At 39.4% G+C, this 20,494-nt stretch overlaps 2 protein-coding genes and 1 pseudogene across 2 annotated transcripts in view; all 3 read left to right on the top strand.

Moving 5' to 3' along the window:
• Nucleotides 1-20,494, top strand: part of Rbbp8 (RB binding protein 8, endonuclease) — a 70,351-nt gene that overhangs the window by 22,020 nt on the left and 27,837 nt on the right. The window contains exons 5-8 of the mRNA XM_032885473.1: nt 8,061-8,173; nt 11,541-11,607; nt 16,792-16,967; nt 19,953-20,057. Coding sequence (XP_032741364.1) covers nt 8,061-8,173; nt 11,541-11,607; nt 16,792-16,967; nt 19,953-20,057 — 461 coding nt within the window. The remainder of the gene's footprint in view (nt 1-8,060; nt 8,174-11,540; nt 11,608-16,791; nt 16,968-19,952; nt 20,058-20,494) is intronic.
• LOC116884339 lies at nt 4,270-4,575 on the top strand (annotated as a pseudogene).
• On the top strand, nt 15,020-15,553 carry LOC116884338 (60S ribosomal protein L23a-like). Its single transcript, XM_032885472.1, has one exon. It carries the CDS (start codon nt 15,027-15,029, stop codon nt 15,495-15,497), a length of 471 nt encoding a protein of 156 aa, XP_032741363.1. The 5' UTR covers nt 15,020-15,026; the 3' UTR covers nt 15,498-15,553.

Below are 20,494 nucleotides of genomic sequence, written 5' to 3'. Positions count from 1 at the left end.
TATGACCTGTCCAGCTTCTGGTCATTCTGGCCATTAATTTCATGTGGACTATGCCTCTTGCTGTTTTACACTTAAGTTTTGCCTATCTGCCTTCTTTTCTTTGAGATAGGACTTGACTGTAATTTCAGACTGTCTTCAAACTCAATTTTTTGGCCTCAGCCTTCTGAATGCTTGGATTGGGGCTTCTGTATTATCTATGCTCGATGCCATGGTTCATTTGAATGTGAGAGTTTATATGCTTTGAGGATTATATTTATACTCCGGCTTCTAGCAGTTAGTTTTCAAATTAGTACCATGAGACATAAGACACTTGATAGATCTTTTTTCCATAGAAGAAAACAGCTGGCAAACAAGGGAGAACCTTTCCCAGGATCTTATTGACTGTAGTTTCTGATGTTTTGTGATACCTTGTCTTTTGTAAATGTGATGTAAATTAATTACATCTCAGAGTATTTCTGTTTGATCTACATTACCAAAACTGACTCTCTGAAGTGTTAAATCTTCAACATTTTTAAGAGAAGATTCTCTTTTTATTTGCTACTGAATACTATCTTTAAATATACTCTTAGTAAAGTTTTCCTTTACTTAAAATTTCATTTTAGTTCTATGTCATACATAAGAATGGTACACAGAGGGTCTAGAGAGATGACTCAGTGGTTAAGAGCACTGACTGCTCTTTCAGAGGTCTTGAGTTCAATTCCCAGCAACCACATGGTGGCTCACAGTCATCTGTAATGGGATCTGATGCCCTCTTCTGATGTGTCTGAAGACTGTGACAGTTTACTCACATGTATTAAATAAATAAATAAATCTTTAAAAAACAAACAGAAAAGAATGGTTCATAGAGTAAGGTTTTAATTTTTCTTTTTTACTTTATGTTTTCATTTATGTGTACATGTATATCTGTGTGTGTATGTGTGTGTGCACATGTATAAGGGTACCTGCGAAGTCCAGAAAGGATGTCAGATCACCTGGAGAGGGAAACAGGCGGATGTGAGATGTCTGGTCTGGCTGCTGGGAACCACACCCATCTTTCCAGCTTCCTAGAACGAGCTTGAAGCTATAAAAACTGATACTTTGTTGAGAATGTTAAAAAAATAACATCTATTTTGTGAAAATGTGTTTTCTTTTTCCTCTTTAGACAGAGTCTCATATATTACAGGCTGGGCTGTAGAGCTAAGGATGGCTTTGAATCTGAGTCTCCCATCCCTGCCTCCCTCCCAGGTGCTGAGATTACAGTGTGCGCCACTGCACCCAGTCTCTGTGGTGCTGGGCGCTGGCCCAGGCTCTGCAGTGAGTATCCTACCAACTGCACTACTTCCAGCCCAGTTTCATCAAAAATTCTAGGCATTCGTTTCGATGCTTGCTACATCTTCTTAAAAGGAGGGATTTTCCTTCTTTTTAAAAGTTACATGAGGCAGTTCATTAGTGCAGTGCCTTTCATACTGACCCCTTTTCAGTGGCACCTGCATTACTGCTCATATTGTGGAGACTACCGTAGTGGGAAGCACATAGGCCGTGAGCACCATGTTAAAACCTATGATGCTGTCTTACCTGTAGTGCATTTCACTTTCATAACCTCTCTGAATGCTCCAGCAGAGCCTGCGGGAGTGAAATCAAGCATCAGTACCCACGTTTAACTTTTATGAGTTTTTCTTCATTGGTACAAGTGATGCTTTCTTGCTAGGACCACAGATGCAAGTGAGCACAAGGGCAGCTTGAAAGGGAGCCCTTGATTCTCATTTCTTAATGTTTATGTAAAACAAATGGTGTTTGCTTTTTAGGAACTGCCCAGTACATAAAGCACATGAGATGGTGAGGAGTTGTAATTTTTAAAGCACTAGCCATCTGGGCTACAGAAGCCAAGTCCTGCTGCTCCTGTTTTTAAACACCCAAGGCCCCCACTGTATCCACCATTCCTTCTCCTTAGTGCCGCAGCCTCCCTTCTCTCCTCTCCACCTCTTATCCTAAAGGTGGCTTGGACTCAGTCCTTTTAACCAGTATTGGAGGTGATTTACAGAAGCTGCACCACTGAGGAAACTAGGAGAAAATGAATGAGCCTAGAAGTTGGTGGAGTAGGAGCTTCCTTTAGAATAATTCAGAACATAATAAAAATTGACAAATGAGAGTGCATGAAATGAGAAAGTTTCTACACAGCAGAAGGAATAATGAATGAAGAGACAGCCTGCAGGAGAGAAAATATTTGCCAGCTATTCATCTGACGTTGGATTAATCTCCATAACATATGGGGTACTCAAATGCCAGGAGAGCAGAAAATCAATTAACAGGCAAGAAAATTGAATGGGTGGTTTTGAAAGATATAAAATAGCTAATACAGAAGTGGAAGGAAAAAAGTATTCAACATGTTTTATCCATCAAGGAAAAGCAAACCAAAGCTACATTGAGATTTTATTTAAAATCCAGCCAGAATGGTTATCATCAAGGAAACATCAAATCTGCAAGGATTTTGAAGGGAAAGAACCTTTTAACACTGTTCAATGAAAAGGGAATTAATGTAGTCCAAATGAAGGCCAGCATGGAAGTTCCGTGAAGTGGAGAATGGGACGGCCACATAACCCAGTCATGCTTTCCTGGGTGTGTATGCAGAATATTCAGGAGATAGACCTACACATCCACATCTACCGTGAGACTGTTTACAGTAGCCAGGTTAGGTCTTGGGAAATAGCTTGGCTAAAGCTTCCCTTCACATGCTAGAGTGGGTTCAGGATCCTCAGAGCAGGCCAGCTAGGGACATCAGCCATAACGTTGTGATCTGGATTGGTCGAGAGGCCCTACCTCAATAAAGATGGGAGAGCTATTGAGATGATCCCTGACATCTGAGGACTCATGTGCACCTGCACCCACACATGACAGTGCACATATACAAACGAGCACACTTCCCACAGGAAACAGGGAAAAGGCAATTTTAAAAAGCCAAGTTATGGGATTAACTTATGTACCCTTTAACAAATTCTTTGTTAAAAAACATATGTATACAGTGGAGTTTTACTCAGCCAAAAGAATGAAATTATATCTTTGCAAGAGAATACATGGAATTGTAGAACATCATGTAAAGTGAAATAGCTATACTTAGAAAAACAAACACATGTTTTCGCTTGTGGAATCCTTTTTCCAATGAAGAGCGGACACTTTTCGGACAGGAGAAAAGAAGCAATAGGAGAGGAAATCAAGAGTGTGAATATTATCATGTTACAGTATATATAGAAAGTGTCATAATGAAACTCATTCTGCACAGTGCCAATAAGATATTCTAATTTTAAGGCCATGCTTGGTGATTCATTACCATTAATCCAAGAACTCAGGAAGCAAAGGCAGGCAGGCAGCTCTCTGTGAATTGACTACATAAAAGATTTTGCCTCAAAAAAGTTCATAATTTCATAAACTATAAACAAGCTATAGTTCCTTTATGTTTTGCTATTACACATATAGAACTTTAGGAATCCATAATTTTTCACTAAATCTAACAGCTATTGTAGTAGAAAAGCAAATAGAATACATTAAAAGGTGTTTCATTATTGTGAATACATGATTTGTGTGTATACGTGGTGGGTTCACCAGTAGAGATCAAAAGACAACTTTCAAGAGTCAGTTCTGTCCTACCATAAATTCTGGAGGTCCAATTCAGGTCATCGTGTAGGCAGAGCAAGGACTTTGTACCTGCTGTGCTGTCTTGCCAGCCCTAGAATGCATTTTTAGAAATACCATTGAGACTGGGGACTGGGTTGACAGTAGATAAACACATTTGCTCTTGTAAGCATGAAGATCTGAGTTTGAATCCCCATTATGTACTCAAAAGTCATGTATAGTGCTCATTGCTGTAACCCCAGCTCATTGTTGGAGGTGGGTCCTAAGAAATCTGTCACCAACCAACTTAGCCAAAATGGAGAGTATAGTGACCCTGTTTCAGGACTCAACTCACTATCCTCCCCACCACTAACGAACTAGAAGACCTATGGTTTTACAACTGTTCCCTAACTTCAGAACCTAGATTGTCTTTATGCTTTTCTGTATTTCTACTGTCAAAATGTGACCCAGATTACTTTTCTGTATACTATTTTATCACCTGCCGTTCTCTAGTAGACTATGAGTTATAAAAAAGAAATGATTACTGAATACACTATAGTAGTGTTCATTGAAACCCTATTGAATAAAATGAATAAATTTAAATCATTGGGCAGGGGTAGAACAATTGTGCATGTTTGTTACTGTGGTGAAGATCTCTCAGGGAAAGGGCACAGCATTTGAAACATGGCGGACGAGGTAGATCAGCAGCAGTACCACCAGTACCATAGAGGAGCCCCTCGAGCTTATCAGGCTCAGCTTGGATGAGTGAATATGTGAAAATGAGAAATGACCAAGAGCTTTGAGACAAATTACATGCCTATGATCAACATTTAAATATGATCCTGGGAGATGTAGAAGAAACTGACAACGATGGAGATTGATGAGGAGACGTATGAAGAGATAGATAAATCCACAAAACGGAATATCCCCATGCTCTTCGTCCAGGGAGATGGTGCTGTTCTAGTCGCCCCTCTATTGAGAGTTGGCTGAGACAAAAAATGGAGCTTCTGTAGCAAAGTGGAGACTGCCTCTTGAGATGTATAGGTCACCCCTAGAGAGAGAAGCTCACACACATCTGAGAGTCAGGAATGACCTGAGGATCCTTCTACCCTCAAAGAAGTTCATTTGCAAGTAACTCACAAGCTCTCCAGTGAAATGACCTGTCCCTTTCTCCAGCCAGTGTGACTGCCTTGCTCTTTTCAGGAGTTGGTTTGCCCATTGTTCTCGTAGTTACTTTCAGGATGTTTTTCTTTAAGTTAAATTTGGTGTTTCCTTTTTTAAAAAAAAGCATTTCAATATATCAACTTAAATATAAGTATAAACTAAAATTTATAAACAATCAAGAGTTGACTCTTTTTCTTAAGAGTGGCAGTTGCTGAGAAAAACTAGCAATAATAGACAAACTAGAGGATATTGCTTTCTCTTATACTAAACAGTGACACTGTTTATACTCCTTTCGTGTTTTAAAGAGTTCCTTTAGCTTTTCTGTTTTACTGTAGACCATACTCCATATTTTCACATCTTTGCTTTCTTCTCCTTCTCCTTCATGAGGCTGACTCATTGGTGTGTTACAAGAGGACACTAAGGTTTTACCTTGCTTTTACTCTTCCTGTAGTCAGTGGTGTCTACTTGCGGCTTCAGTTAACTTACCCTTTAAAACATGAATGTTGTTACATTGTTACCAGATTGCACTCTGGAATTTTGTTGATAGATTGTTTCTCTCATGCCCCTTTGCTTTTAAAGCATATGTTATGCGATGTTCTAGGTTCATCCCCTAGGCTTTTTTCTTTGCATTTTTATACGACTTTGGTGTAAGATTTCTCTCAAGTTGTTGGGTTTTGTTGTTATTGTTTGATTGGGATTTTTCCCTACTGATATTTTTAATTTCCAAGATCTCTTATAAATGTTTGTAATTTGGAGGAAAGGTCTCATTGTGTAACTGGGCTGGCCTAGAACTGTAATGTAGATCAGGTTGTCTTAGAACTCACTCCTGCCTAACAAGGGCTATATATTCTATGTATGTCATGATTTCAAAGCCCCGAGCACCTCAAGGACTATCTGCAGAATATATTTCATCTAAGAGACCAAATTGGCAAGAGACCAATTCTTTGTTTCTTTTATCTGTAAGCTATAACTCTATTAATGAATCCTCTTCATTCAAGTCAGTATTGTTGTTAGGACCATAACTTTCAGATAAAATATCTAGGTTTTTGTTTGTTAAATTATATAGCTTTTAGTTTTTCTTTCTTCACTTACCTTAAAATTATGGCATTTACTACTGTGCTACAATTTCCATAGACATTTGAATGCTCACTCTGTAAAGTATTAAGGTAAAGTTACCCTAAAATGTATTTAAGTATTGATATATAGGATATTTCATTTTAACTACATTTCTGATTATGTAAGTGGTAAGGTTGGAGAAAGTTTGATAGTGTGTGTGTGTGTGTGTGTGTGTGTGTGTGTGTGTGTGTGTTTGTGTGTAAAACTAAAAGAATTCTCATATCATTGCCTACAAGGTAACAAATAACATTTTAGAATATATTTTCTATCCCCTGCACATACTTTTATTATATATACACTTTTCAGTACTTACAAGTTTACTAAAAGATACTTTATGATCTTTTTATATAATAATATGTTGTCATTGTTTTCTCATAATACTGCTTTCTTTGAAAGAAATATAACTTTTTCTTCCTTTGTATTCACTGATCTGTCATATTTATAGAACAAAAACATTGTCAAACATTTAGATGTGTCTTGTGTTTACTGAGCAAAACAGATGCAGAGCTACCTAAAATATCATGGCTACTCTGTACTAGGTAGGACTTACTTTTTACTATAATAGATAAAAATCAAATCTTTAGCTTTCTTTAGAAAAGTATCTTGGGGCTCGTAAGATGTCCAGTGAGTAAAGCATTGTGGGCTGGAATTTGGGTCCCCAGAACTCATATACATAGTGGTCTTCCCATAATCCCAGAGCAAGCTGACGAGCCAGATTAGCCAAAAGTGAGCTCCAGGTTCAGTGAGGGACTGTACCTCCATATGTAAAAGGGAGAGCAATTAAGGAAGGCCCCATTGTCGACCTTGGGCTTCCATATCACCCACCTGCAAGCACATGTGTACCCACATGCACAAATATACAACACACATAAACATACAAATACACACTCAGCTCCCCCAAAATAGAGAAAATAGTTCCCTCAGTTTTGGAGGCTAAGGGAAGGGAATTACAAGATCATGATCAAGGTCCACTTTTTAGGCTGTGGCATCACAGCCTTTAATTGTAGCACGTGGGAGTCTGAGGCAGGATGTTGATGAGTTCAAGATCAACCTGCTCTACATTGAGTGTTCAGACTAGCCAGGGCTACATGGTAAAACCCTGTCTCAAAATAAAAAGTACATACATACATACATACATACATACTTAGAAAAATGTAAAGGTTCCAAGGAAGGGAAAAAAGAAAAAGAGATTTTGGATAATATTTAAAATGATAATATCACCCAGAACTGCAGTATTTAAGGAATGATGCTATAGCATGGTTTCAGTTTAGGTACAATTGCACTAAAGGGTTAATGTTAAGTAGTTTGTGGTCATTGTAGTTGCCAAGTCAAGTTTTTAGATCTTTAAAAATATAAAACTCTTTCAATACGGTTACTTAGTTTAGTCATCCATAATCCAAAATTTGTAGCTGAAGAGATGGCTTCGCCATTAAGAGCACATAGTACTCTTTAAATTTTGTTTATGTATTTTTTAAATGTGGAGTGCTCTCCACATGTGAGAAGGGGACGTCAGATCCCTTTACAGAGGGTAGTGAGCCACCATGTGGCTGCTGACATTGAAGTAAGGACTTCTTGCCTGCTAAGCCACCCCTCCAGCCTGAGAGAGCACAGGCTGCTGCTCTCAGAGGACCTGACCCCAGCACCCATGTCACAGAAGCTCAAACTTCATGCAGCTTTAACTCCAGGAGATTTGGGATCTCACCTGCAGCGCCTGTACTCACATGCACACATGCACACATCTGTATACATAATTTAAAAATCTATCTTCCTGGGTGGTGGTGCCAGTTCATGCCTTTAATCCTAGCACTTAGGAGTTAGAAGCAGGTGGATCTTGGTGAATTTGAAGTCAGCCGGGTCTACAGAGTAAGTTCCAGGACAGCCTTGAAAAATAAATCTGAATGAATGAAAGAATGGACGGATGAATACGTGAATGAATGAATAACCTGAAATCTTTTCCAAAATTCAAAATTCTCTGAAATCCCAGAACTTTTCACGTCACCATTCCAAAAATTTTAGATTTAAGCATTTCAATTTTTAGACTTTAGGAAAAAATTTTTTAGAGTTTTGGCTTGTTATCTGCAAATACTATGAACACCAAGAAACTAAAATCTGAAGTGATAGAGTCACAAGTATGCGAGAAAAAGGATACTCACTCTATATCAGGAAATATGCTTTGTTTTATTTCTGTTCCCCAGGTTAAGAGCAGGATTGTGTGATCGCTGTGCAGTAACTGAAGAGCATATGCACAAAAAGCAGCAGGAGTTTGAAAACATCCGACAGCAGAACCTTAAGCTTATTACAGAGCTCAGTGAGTTCCCTTTCAAATTCACCATGTGCTTGAAGCATAATGTCTGTTGATAAAATTTGCTTACTTTTTTAAACTTTAGGTGTCTTTTATAGATTTAATCTTAGTAGAAAATTGGACACAAAAGTGCTATATATTGTTTACTTTATCCTTTAAATTTTTACCAAGTTTAAGATAATAAGCCTATTTCTGAGCATATCTTATTTGTGTCTTTTATCTTGATTGCAAGATCAGTGCTATTGTGCAAAATCAACTTGCTCTTAGGTAATGATTACTGTATTTCATATTGTGCGAATTCTATGTAACTGATTAACTGATAATTTTATATAATGCTTGTAGACAAAAGAATATTAAGGAATGCAGTCTAATTATTCATACTGAGAATAAGAAAAAATTCCATCTGGGTTATTTAGTCCAATTCTCAAATATTATATTAGATACTTACCTTGAAATAAATATAATTATAAAAATAGTATTTCCTAGTGTTCCCAAGGCTCTGGGTTCAGTGGCCAGCACTACAAATAATAACGCTGAAAATTAAAAACATACATATAAGCACATTTGTAAAATCAATCTTTCTTCTTTATCATAACTGTTAATGAATAAATATGTCCCACTGTAAGTGTACCTGTTGGAATCTGTCTTTACTATATCTTCCTATTCTTATTTAATTTTTATAAAGTAGAAAAGTAACTATAGGATGCAGTCTCCACTGGAGGCATCCCCAGGTTCCTGTCAGTGAGTTTGTATGTTACTATGGGTAAGCATTACTAAACTAAGAGAACGAGATCTCAGAAGATATCATAGCAAAATAGCCTCTTCCAATAAAAGTTAATCATATTCTAGAAGTTTGTTAAGTGAGTAGCACCTTATAAACCTGAGTAAACTACCTTCTGAGCAGAATCTGGAACTTAACAAAAAAGAAATATATGGGCATGAACCTAAACAAATAAATTGGGAAATGTGGTACATGTGGTAAATTTACACAGTGAAGTATCACTCAGCCATTAAAAACATAAAATCATTAAATCCACAAGGAAATAAATAGGACAACAAAAGCATCCTGAATGAGGTGTTCCAGGCAGAAAAACAAATACAGTATATTCACTTGTATGTGGGTATTAGCTGTTAGATCCGTGAGAGCTAAGCTACAATCCATAGACCCACAGGATTTAGATACACAGTAAGGGATAGATAGATATCCCTGGGAAGCAGATAGTTATAGATGGATTGGGGGTGGGGCTAGAACAGGAAGATCAAGTGGAGAGGGGAAGGGAATAAAGGAAGAGGCAGCTAAAATTAAGGGCCATTTGAGGGATAGTACAGAAACCTACTTTAGTAGAAGTCTCCTAAAATATAAATATATGAAGGTGATCCAAATGAAATAGTCAAATAATACAGCCCCAACTGGATATCTCGTTACCAAGTGAAGCTTCCACTATCAGACTTTGGTTACATCTAATTAATTTGTTGATCAGTGAATACCCCCAACAACCCAGGCTTTTTGTGAAGACAGTAGGTTGTTCTCCATAAACACAAAGGCCCCATTCCTGAATACAGTACCCACACAACCCACTGAACGTGGAGAAGGTTAGCATCTTTGGAACAGAACGGTATTCTGTACACTAACAAAGGAGAAATAGAAAAACCAACCCAGCCATAAACCTTTGGTGCCCTGCCTCATGCTATGCTGATGTAATGGTGGCACAAAGCTTGTGGGAGTGGCCAGCCAATAACTGACCTGACATAAGATCCACTCCACCACATGGAGCCCATACCCAACACTGCTTGGGTGACCAAGAAACTGACAGCCTAGAGATCAAGGGTATAAAACCAGATACAACTTTTCTAAAAATACAAAAACAAAGATAAACAAAATCTATACCAGTAAAATGGCTCCTACTGGCAGTCTGCCATTCTCACAAATCAGCTGGCAACAGAAAAAGGTCCTCCTGCAGCAGATGGGATGGATGGAGAGGCCTACAACCATCTATGCAGAGTGAGAAACCTTGGAAGACTTAGCCCTAAGTGGGTTGTCTCCATCAAAACAAGGCTCAGAGCACAGCAAGAGTATAGAACCAGAGGGGATGGAGGACACCAGGAAAACAGTGCCCTGTAAATCAACAGGATCCATGCACATAAGCACTCACCGAGACCAAGGCCTGCCTGGGTGTGCAGGAAACAAGAGTCTAGGACTGACTAGGGCTGAAAGAAGTGACGCCCCTTCACCCCAGCCAGAAGCAGGTCCAGTCGATAGCCTCCCTGGGAATCTCACTTAAAAGAACCAGACTTAAAGTATGGGCTGCTTAGACAGCCAACAGGAAGTGATTCACTGGCCCCTTTGGAGGCTCCTGTCTCACAGGGCTATGCCAGGGCTCTCCCCACCCCTGTATTTTTTTTAATGTTTTTTTCTTCCCTCTTTTCATCCTACAGATCCTTTGCATATATATTACGACTTCCAGTTTAGTTTTTGTGGGATTCTGAGGGTGAGATAAGTAGACCTCTGCTTCCTGTGCCTGCTCTTGCACCCCTTTCCTTCTGGTTCGTCCTATTCTAATGTTAGTTTCTGTGGGATAATACTAAAGAAGTCTGCTTATCCCACAGAAGGCTGTTTTCTAATGAGAGACAGAAAAGGAGTTGATCAGGATGGGGGAGGGCTGTAGAGGATATGGGAGAAGTAGAGGGGAGAGAAACTGTTGTCAGGGTATATTATGTGGGGGAAAAATCTATTTTCGATTTTTAAAGAAAGGAAAATAATCTCATTTTACCTGAAGCCAGAGTTATCCCAACACATGTGAAGTCATTCTGCAGAATGACTTTTTTTTTCATATGCACTAGCAATATATACAGAAGGGAGTCGTGGGACAAATGTATAAAATTCAGCCTGAGCTGGACGGATAGCTCAGGGTTGAAATGTTTGCTGTACAAACAGGAGACTCTGAAATCATTGCCCAGAATGCTCTCTACGGCACATGTCTGCAGCCTTAGTACTGGGCATGTGCATGAGGGGACAGAGACTAAGCTATCTTACGCCCACTGGCGTTTATTCTCGTTCTGTTGCATGTTTCTAGGTTGGGGTGCTTCCCACACGCTGGTTTAAGTTGGGAAGGCCAGGTGTCTAGGCTAACATCCCAACACTGCCTTTCAAGGGGTTGAGACAGGAAGATTTCTGTGATTGCTGAGACTGCTCTGGCCTGTGTGCTGAGTTCCAAATCAGCCTGAGGGACAGAGTGGTACCTTGTCTCAAAAAACACAACAAAAAAGAAAAAAAGAAAAGAAAAGAAACCAAATCCTAATTTCTTGATAAACGTTGGCATTTGAAGAGCCTGACATAATGTTAATGTGCTTTTTCCTCCATGCTACTCTGAAGTGAATGAAAAGAGCGCTCTTCAGGAAGAAAACAAAAAGCTTTCTGAGCAACTGCAACAGAAAATGGAGTAAGTATTTCCTCTTAACTGCACAGAAACTCTCCTACTTTTCCTGCTTTTATCGTACTTAGTTGTACAAGCTGAAAGTGTAGTCACAAGTTTCATTTTTTAAAACTATGCAGTGCATTTCAGTCACATACAAAATAAGTCATGCAGTTTTGTCTGTTCTATTGTCTATTGTAAGCATCTTAAAATATGTTGTTTTATAATGACATAAGCAGTCATTATAAATTATTTAAATGCTTCATATTTACTTAAGATGTTTTGCTTCTTTTTCCAGTGCTCTAGAAGCTTTATAATAAATACTTCCTCTTGCAGAATTCTTTGGCATATGAACAACTTCCCTTCCCTCTTCTTTTTTCTTTCCCTCTCTCTAGAAATAAAAGTAACTTTTTTTCCTGCATTCTCTTTCCTGGTCTTCTGTTCTGTATCATTCCTAATTTACAGAGTATCCCTAATTCTGCCAAGTAGTTTATTATCTAGACTTTACAGATGAGAGAACCAAAGCTCAACAAGGCAAATGACATGTGTATGGTTTCATCACTGGTAAACAGCACGAGCTTTAATCAAACCTAATCTTCTGACTTACTGTACAGCACTGTCTCAAGATGCAAAAAAAAAAGGTTGTTTGTTTGTTTGTTTGTTTGTTTGTTTTCTCTAATGTGGTCTGACAGATTTCAGAGTAGAAATAGGGCTTACTTCATAGTTCCCAATTGTGCTGGCTACTTACACATCAACTTAACACAGGCTGAGTCATGTGGAAAGCAGAACCCTTGGTTGAAAACGCCCCCAACAGGCCTATGGGACTTTTTCCTGATTAATGATTGATGTGGGCTCAGCCTATTGCAGGGGATGCCACACTTATGCAGGTAGTCCTCAATCGATCGTAAAAGACAGCAGGCTGAGCAAGCCATAAACAGCAAGCCCAGAAGCAGCATTTACATGGTCTCTGCTTCAGTTCTCACATCCAAGTTCATGCCTCTGGTCCCTGCTTTGACTTCTGTTCATGGTGTGTGACTAGGCTATGTAAACTGAAATAAACCCTTTCCTCCCCGAGTTGTTTTTAATCATGATGGGTTTTTTGTTTGTGGTGGTGGTGGTGTTGTTGTTGTTGTTGTTGTTGTTGTTGTTGTTGTTGTTGTTTGAGACAATTTCTTTGTGTAGTCCTGGCTGTCCTGGAACTAGCTCTATAACCCAGGCTGACTTCAAACTCAGAGATCCACCTGCCTCTGCCTCCCAAGTGCGGGGATTAAAGGCCTGGGCCTCCACGCCTGACCTTGATCTTGTTGCTTTATCACAGCAGTAGAAGCCTAAGTAAGAAACCACTTATGTAGTTATGTTGCTTTTATCTAGAGTTTTTGTTGGTTTTGCTTGGTTAGTATTTAAGTTTTAAAGTGGAGACTTGGGCCTTACTATATTTGTTAGCTAAGTGGCTTTGAAATTGTGATCTCAACCATTTGTCTTACTTACCAGTTAACAAGGACAACGGCCACACTGAATGACGGCTTCCTGTAATTTTTTAAACTTTTGGGTTCAGGACTGTACTCATAGTATTACAGGATTTTTTTTTATTGGATAGTTTATTTATTTACATTTCAAATGTTATTCCCTTTCCCGGTTTCCCCTCTAGAAACCCCCTATCCTATCTTCCCTCTCCCTACTTCTATAAGTGTGCTCCCCCACCCACCTACCCATTCCCACCTCCCCACCCTGGCATTACCTTACTATGAGGTATCGAGCCTTCCCAGGACCATGGGCCTCTTCTCCCATTGATGTCCAACAAGGCCATCCTCTGCTACATATATGGCTGAAGCCGTGGGTCCCTCCATGTGTACTCTTTTTTTTTTTTTAAATTGGATATTTTTTATTTGTATTTCAAATGTTATTTCCTTTTCCAGTTTCCTGGACATAAGCCCCCTATCCCATCTCCCTCCCCTTCTTCTATAAGGGTGTGCCCCTCCCCAACCACCCCCCTTCCTACACCCACCCCCCACATTCCCCTGGAGAATCCAGCCTTGGCAGGACCAAGGGCTTCTCCTTCCATTGGTACCCAACAAGGCCATCCTCTGCTACATATGCAACTGGAACCATGGGTCAGTCCATGTATAGTCTTTGGGTAGTGGTTTAGTCCCTGGAAGCTCTGGTTGGTTGGTATTGTTGTTCTTATGGATTGCAAGCCCCTTCAGCTCTTTCAATCCTTTCTCTAATTCCTCCAACAGGGGTCCCATTCTCAGTTCAGTGGTTTGCTGCTAGCATTCACCTCTATATTTGACATGCTGTGACTGTGCCTCTCAGGAGACAGCTATATCAGACTCCTGTCAGCATGAACTTCTTAGCTTCATCAATCTTATCTAGTTTTGGTGGCTGTATATACATACATATATATATGGGCTGTATACCCATGTGGGACAATCTCTGAGTGGCTGTTCCTTCAGTCTCTGCTCCAAACTTTGCCTCCATATATCCTCCTATGAATATTTTTTTGTTCCCCCTTTTAAGAAGGAGTGAAGCATTCACACTTTGGTTGTCCTTCTTCTTGAGCTTCATGTGGTCCGTGGATTGTATCTTGGGTAATTCAAGATTTTGGGTTAATATCTACTTATCAGTGAGTGCATATCATGTGTGTTTTTCTGTAATTGGGTTGCCTCACTCAGGATGATATTTTCTAGTTCAATCTATTTACCTATGAATTTCATAAGGTCATTGTTTTGATAGCTAAGTAGTATTCCATTGTGTAGATGTACCAGGTTTTCTGTATCCGTTTCTCTGTTGAAGGGCATCTAGGTTCTTTCCAGCTTCTGGCTATTATAAATAAGGCTGCTATGAACACAGTGGAGCATGTGTCCTTGATGTATGTTGGAGCATTTTTTGGCTATATGCCCAGGAGTTATATCTGGTTCCTCAGGTAGTACTATGTCCAATTTTCTGAGGAACTGCCAGACTGATTTCCAGAGTGGTTGTACCAGCTCGCAATCCCACCAACAATGGAGGAAGGTTCCTCTTTCCCAACATCCTGATCAGCACCTGTTGTCACCTGAGAGAACAGGTCTACAGAAATGCTGACACACAAGCCTACAGGAGGGTCAAGCCACTGTCAGAGAGAGCAAGACAAGCTAACACCAGAGAGAACCTGATGAAAACAGGTCTACAGAAATGCTGACACACAGGCCTACAGGAGGGTCAGGCCACTATCAGAGACAGCAAGACAAACTAACAGCAGAGGCAAGCTCAGGAACCTAAGTAACAGAAACCAACACTACCTGGCGTCATCAAAGCCTAGTTCTCCCACCAAAGCAAATACTGAATATCTAAACACACTGGAAAAACAAGATTTTGATTTAAAAATCACATCTTATGATGACTTTAGAGGACTTTAAGAAGGGCATAAATAACTCCCTTAAAGAAATACAGGAACCCTTTTCGCCAAAATGGCGCCGAAAGCGAAGAAGGAAGCTCCTGCCCCTCCCAAAGCCGAAGCCAAAGCGAAGGCCTTGAAAGCTAAGAAGGCAGTGCTGAGAGGTGTCCACAGTCACAAAAAGAAGAAGATCCGAACGTCACCCACTTTCCGGCGGCCCAAGACCCTGTGGCTCCGGAGGCAGCCAAAATATCCTCGAAAGAGTGCACCCAGGAGAAACAAGCTTGACCACTATGCTATCATCAAATTCCCACTGACCACCGAGTCGGCTATGAAGAAAATAGAGGACAACAGCACGCGTGTGTTCTTTGTGGATGTCAAGGCCAACAAACACCAGATCAAACAGGCCGTGAAGAAACTCTATGACATAGATGTGGCCAAAGTCAATACCCTGATACGGCCTGACGGAGAGAAGAAGGGGTATGTTCGCTTGGCTCCTGATTATGAGGCTCTAGATGTTGCCAACAAGATTGGGATCATCTAAAGTGAGTCCAGATGGTTAATTCTAAATATATACTTTTTTTTCCACCATAAAAAAAAAAAAAAAGAAATACAGGACAACACAGGTAAACAAGTAGAAGCCCTTAAAGAGGAAACACAAAACTCCCTTAAAGAATTACAGGAAAACACAACCAAACAGGTGAAGGAATTGAACAAAACCATGCAAGATTTAAAAATGGAAATAGAAACAATAAAGAAAGCACAAAGGGAGACAGCTCTAGAGATAGAAAAACGAGGGAAAAGATCAGGAGTCATAGATGTGAGCATCTCCAACAGAGTACAAGAGAAAAAAAAAGAGAATCTCAGAGGCAGGAGATCCCATAGAGTCAAAGATAATGTAAAACTCAAAAAGCTCCTAACCCAAAACATGCAGGGAATCCAGGACCCAATGAGAAGATCAAACCTAGGGATAATAGGTATAGAAGAGAGTGAAGACTCCCAACCTAAAGGGCCAGTAAATATCTTCAACAAAATCATAGAAGAAAACTTCTGGGCTGTATTCTTAAGGAAGTGGAAAGATGTGGCAGGGTTTCAATCAGATTCAGTGGCTATGGCTTCAGGTTTGATGAAACTGTTGTAAACTGCAGGGTTGAGAGAAGATGGTAAGCAGAGCTTAACAGAAGCTGGGACAGAATCCTGTTGGTCTTTAGACTCAGGACCTTATTCTGTAACTTGTCCAGAATCTATGCTAAATTCCAACTTAGCTCTTTCACTATGGAAATAAGTTACTTTACTTCTATCTATTTCCCAATTACAATATGAGAGTAATAGTATTTCATCCAGCTGTAATAATTAAAGTCATGCACTTAGCATTTTGAATAATTCCTGGAGATGTAAACACACAACAGAAGTTGGTAGTTGGACTGTCAGCATTATCATCCTTGTGTCATTTGCTGAGTCTTATTGGTTCTAATACAACAGTCACGTGAGGATTACAGTTCAAACCACAGGATCTGGCCTGTTCTTTTACAGTGACTGTCTGATTGACATCCCCTTCTTCCTGTTCCAGGCAGTCTTGTGTGCTCCTGTTACCTTTCCCATTTCTCTTATGCTCTGACATTCCAAACATTTCAAGTAATTTGGGTCAAAAATTCTACTAATATTCCCCACTTTATACTAACTTATTTTCATACATCTCTATTCCCTGAGTTTAGGGCATTACATAGGAATAACATTTCTGATATTTTTGTATTTATGTTCTATTGTAGTTACTACATGCTATTTAATATTTAATATTTACAGAATTCATTTTCTTTTTATCTGTCATTTTGCACTAGAAGTGGTCAACAGGATCAAGTAGCTGAGCTTGAATGTGAGGAAAACATTATTCCAGACTCACCGATAACTTCCTTTTCCTTTTCTGGCATTAACCGCCTACGAAGAAAGGAGAATCTCCATGTCCGATACGTTGAACAAACGCACACTAAATTGGAGCACTCTGCGTGTACAAGTGGTAAGGGTCAGAGCTGGGTTTTGTAAAGTATTCACTTACTGTTTCTATGTAACCTAGTTTGATGGAAGGAAAATGGACATTGTTCAGATAATTAAGGATACACTGTGAATTAACCTCTATTCATAAAATGACTAATAAGGTATTTTTTGCTGGCATTATATACAGACGTGAGCAATAGTTAGTCTGAGTATGTGTATGTACCTGAGTATGTATATATGTATGTGTTTGGAACCCATAGAGGTCCAAATAGAGGGTTGAACTCTCTGAACCTGGAATTACAGGAGGTCGTGAGCTGCCTGCCATGTGGGTGCTGGTGGCCTAACCCAGGAACTCTGTAAAAGCAGAAAATGCCTTACTGCTGAGCTATCTCTCCAGCCCTCTGCATAGACTTTCTAATGTATATACTTTATGGAATCTATTTCTTTCCTAGTACCCTTGACTATCCTAGAACTCACTGTGTAGTCAGGCTAGATTTGAGCTCATAGAAGTTCACCTACCTCCGCCACAGGGATTGAAGGCTTATGCCATTATGCCCAGCTTAATGCACCCCTTTTGTTTGTTTTATTTTTGCTTTTGTTTTTCTCAAAGATTTTCTGTAGAGCCCAGGTTGTCCTGGAACTTGCTCTACAGACAAGGCTGGACTTGAACTCAGATCTACCTGCCTGTGCCTCCTGAGTGCTGGTATTAAAGACAAGCCTCACCATGCCTGGCCTCACCATGCCTGGCCTCACCATGCCTGCTTGTAGAACCTATTTCTAATTCCATTCCACTTTGCTGTTTTGCCTAAATGCTTCAAAAGCTACATTTTCAAATGGTCTTGTACTTGTAGTTTATGTGGCATGATAATGTGATTATTTCTTTTATTGTTCCTTTAAAGTAAATGACAAAGACTTAATTCTTAACCCAAAATATTTGAAACATTTGAGAAAAGGTGGTTTGCTAAATTAGCTCTTTAAAAGTTAGTAGATCTATATAGCTGGAGCGATGGCTTAGCAATTAAAAGCCCTGCTGCCCTTTCAGAGAACCCAGGTTCAATTCCCAATATACACATGGCCTCACACAACCATCTTTAACTCCAGAAAATCCAGTGCCCTTTCCTGGTCTCCACACCAGGCACATACATAGCACAGACACACATGCAGACAAAACACCCGTGTGTGTGTGTATATATATAAAGTAAAAGATCAACCCTCACAAACATCACAGATTATTTACAGGGCTGTTGGTTATTCTCCATAATCTGATGGTAAGGTCCTATTTCTGAACGTATAACATACTTCTTAGGCCACTATCAAAAAGAAGTCGAAATGGTGCCCAGCTAGAAACTTCATCCCTATTGACTAGTATTCATGGTTCTGGAAGGTTTTGCATACTAGCAGAGGAGAGAAATGATTGATTTGGCCCTTTTACAACCCTGTGACGTACAACAGACACTTGCCTGCAAAATATACTACAATAGTTGCTACAAAGTGTTATTGGAGCAACCAGCCACTTTTTGAATGGATTTAAGGCCTACTTCATGAGACAGATGCTGTTAAGGTGGCCGAGAACCTGAAACTAGATAGGTCATGGGCCTAGGAGAAAACCTACTACTGTTCTGCTAAAGGAACACAGCAATAAAGACTCCTAATGACATGCTGTTAAACCCACAGAACAGAGAGCGTTGTTCAGTCCTCGTCAGAGAAGCTCTTGTAGTAGACGATAATTAACAAAGAGGTACAGCGGGATAGCATATAGCAGGCACCCAGCCCTAAATGGAATGTCCCCAGTCCGTGGAGGCTCTGGGGTATGAGCAAAAGAGGATGCAGAGATATTGTAAGAGTCAGGGGTGGGAGATGAATGACTCCAGGAAACAAGCAGCTTCCTCCAGACACAACAGGATTGACACATAGGAACTCACATCTGACAGTGTGCTCAAGACCTGCACAGGTTTAAACCAGACAGCCCAGGAGTAGTTGACAAAAACAAAAAACTGTGTGTGTGCTTTTTTTGTGTTTTCAGTTTTGATTTGGAAGTTTAAAAATGTTCTTGGTCTTGTCTTTGAGAGCAAGAACATGAGGCTGAATTGGTAGTAAGGATCTGGGAGAAAGTATATGACCAGAGTATATTGCATAAAAATGTTAATAAAAATTAATTACATCTTTATTTGAAAATGTCAAGTTGGCAGTTTCCTTCATTTTATGTGTTTTTATCACCATCTAGTGGAGAACAGCAGAAATGTTTTTAAATCCTTTTATTTGGAGCTAAATTAAAATATGTGCTAGTCTTTAAGGTACAGATAGATAGCTATGTGTATAATTTATATCATGGTTAAATTCATCCTTATGAACATCCAGAGAACAACTGCAGTGGTTTTATTAGTAGTTATTTGTATCCATAAAGGCTTATTTTCTAATTGTAAAAAACAAGCATATGACTTTAAAACTTGGTTTTAATTTTATTCTTTTTTTTACTTAGAAAGTGAAATACCTAAAAAAAATTTAAATGTCCTAATGACTTAACTAGTGGTAATTTCTTTACCATAGTTACTTATCTTAATAGTGTCAAGCACTTTTTAATCTTCATGTTATAATTAAAGTATAATTCTGTTCCTTTACCTTATCCTTTGGTTGTCTTTGAACTAAGTATTTAAGCTGTAGAGATTTCCAGTAAAACACATTTTGGTTTTCTTTCGGGACAGATTTTAGAGAAACAGGAGCCAGTAACATTTTTAGTAAACTTAGTGCCTTGTCCCCAATGAGAAGTGACCGAGCTGTCACTACTGAGGTAACTCAGGTCATAGCAACCAAGCTGTTTCCAGGCCTCTCTCCCACTGTCCTAGCCTGTAGCTGGGTTTCTCAGTAGAACTAAAGAATTATGCAAATTATGTCTATAAAATAATGGTTGTTATGCGTTAAAGACAAATTTACATTGACTTACCAGAATAAAGCTAGATAGCATTTTTTATCGTTATTTACTGTTTATCCTCTTTCTCCCCCATCTTAGAATTAAGAAAGTTTTCTAAGGGTTCAGCTCCTGCACCAGTTAACTCTGAGGAACATGAAATTCTAGTAGCCGACACTTGTGATCAGAGTCACTCTCCACTGTCTAGTAAGTAAATACTGTGGTTGTAAGTGTAAGGTCGCGGTTATTGCTAGGCAACAAGACCTACAGTCAGAGTTAGCCAGTGTTTTAGAGATATGTTTAATATGAGAAAGTAATGTTAAGGCCAATATTAATTCATGTTAATATCTAAACTTATGTAAAATGTTGATGATTAAGTAAGAAAGACTTGTGATTTTTTTTTTATCCCTTCATTAAACAAGTATTTAAGGTTCTGCTATGTCAGGCACTGAACAAAGGAAGTATTTGTTCTTTTGGAACTTTTAGTCTGATTATGGGAGGAAGAAAACAAATTTATGTCAGGTAGAGTCACGTACCTGAAGTCAACAGATGGCAAGGACAGCACCGTCTTACTAAAGTGACACTAGAACAGAGGCTAAAAGGAGTGGGTGGCGTCCAGGAGCTGTGTCCGTCATAGGGAACTC

Source organism: Rattus rattus, chromosome 15 (assembly GCF_011064425.1).
Source record: "Rattus rattus isolate New Zealand chromosome 15, Rrattus_CSIRO_v1, whole genome shotgun sequence".
NCBI lineage: Eukaryota > Metazoa > Chordata > Mammalia > Rodentia > Muridae > Rattus > Rattus rattus.
Note: the sequence above shows the minus strand (reverse complement) of the source record. Positions and strands in the feature narration are given on the sequence as shown.

Coding starts and splice junctions, on each gene's coding strand:
- LOC116884338 (XM_032885472.1), top strand. CDS start 15,027: ATGGCGCCGAAAGCGAAGAAGGAAGCTCCTGCCCCTCCCAAAGCCGAA.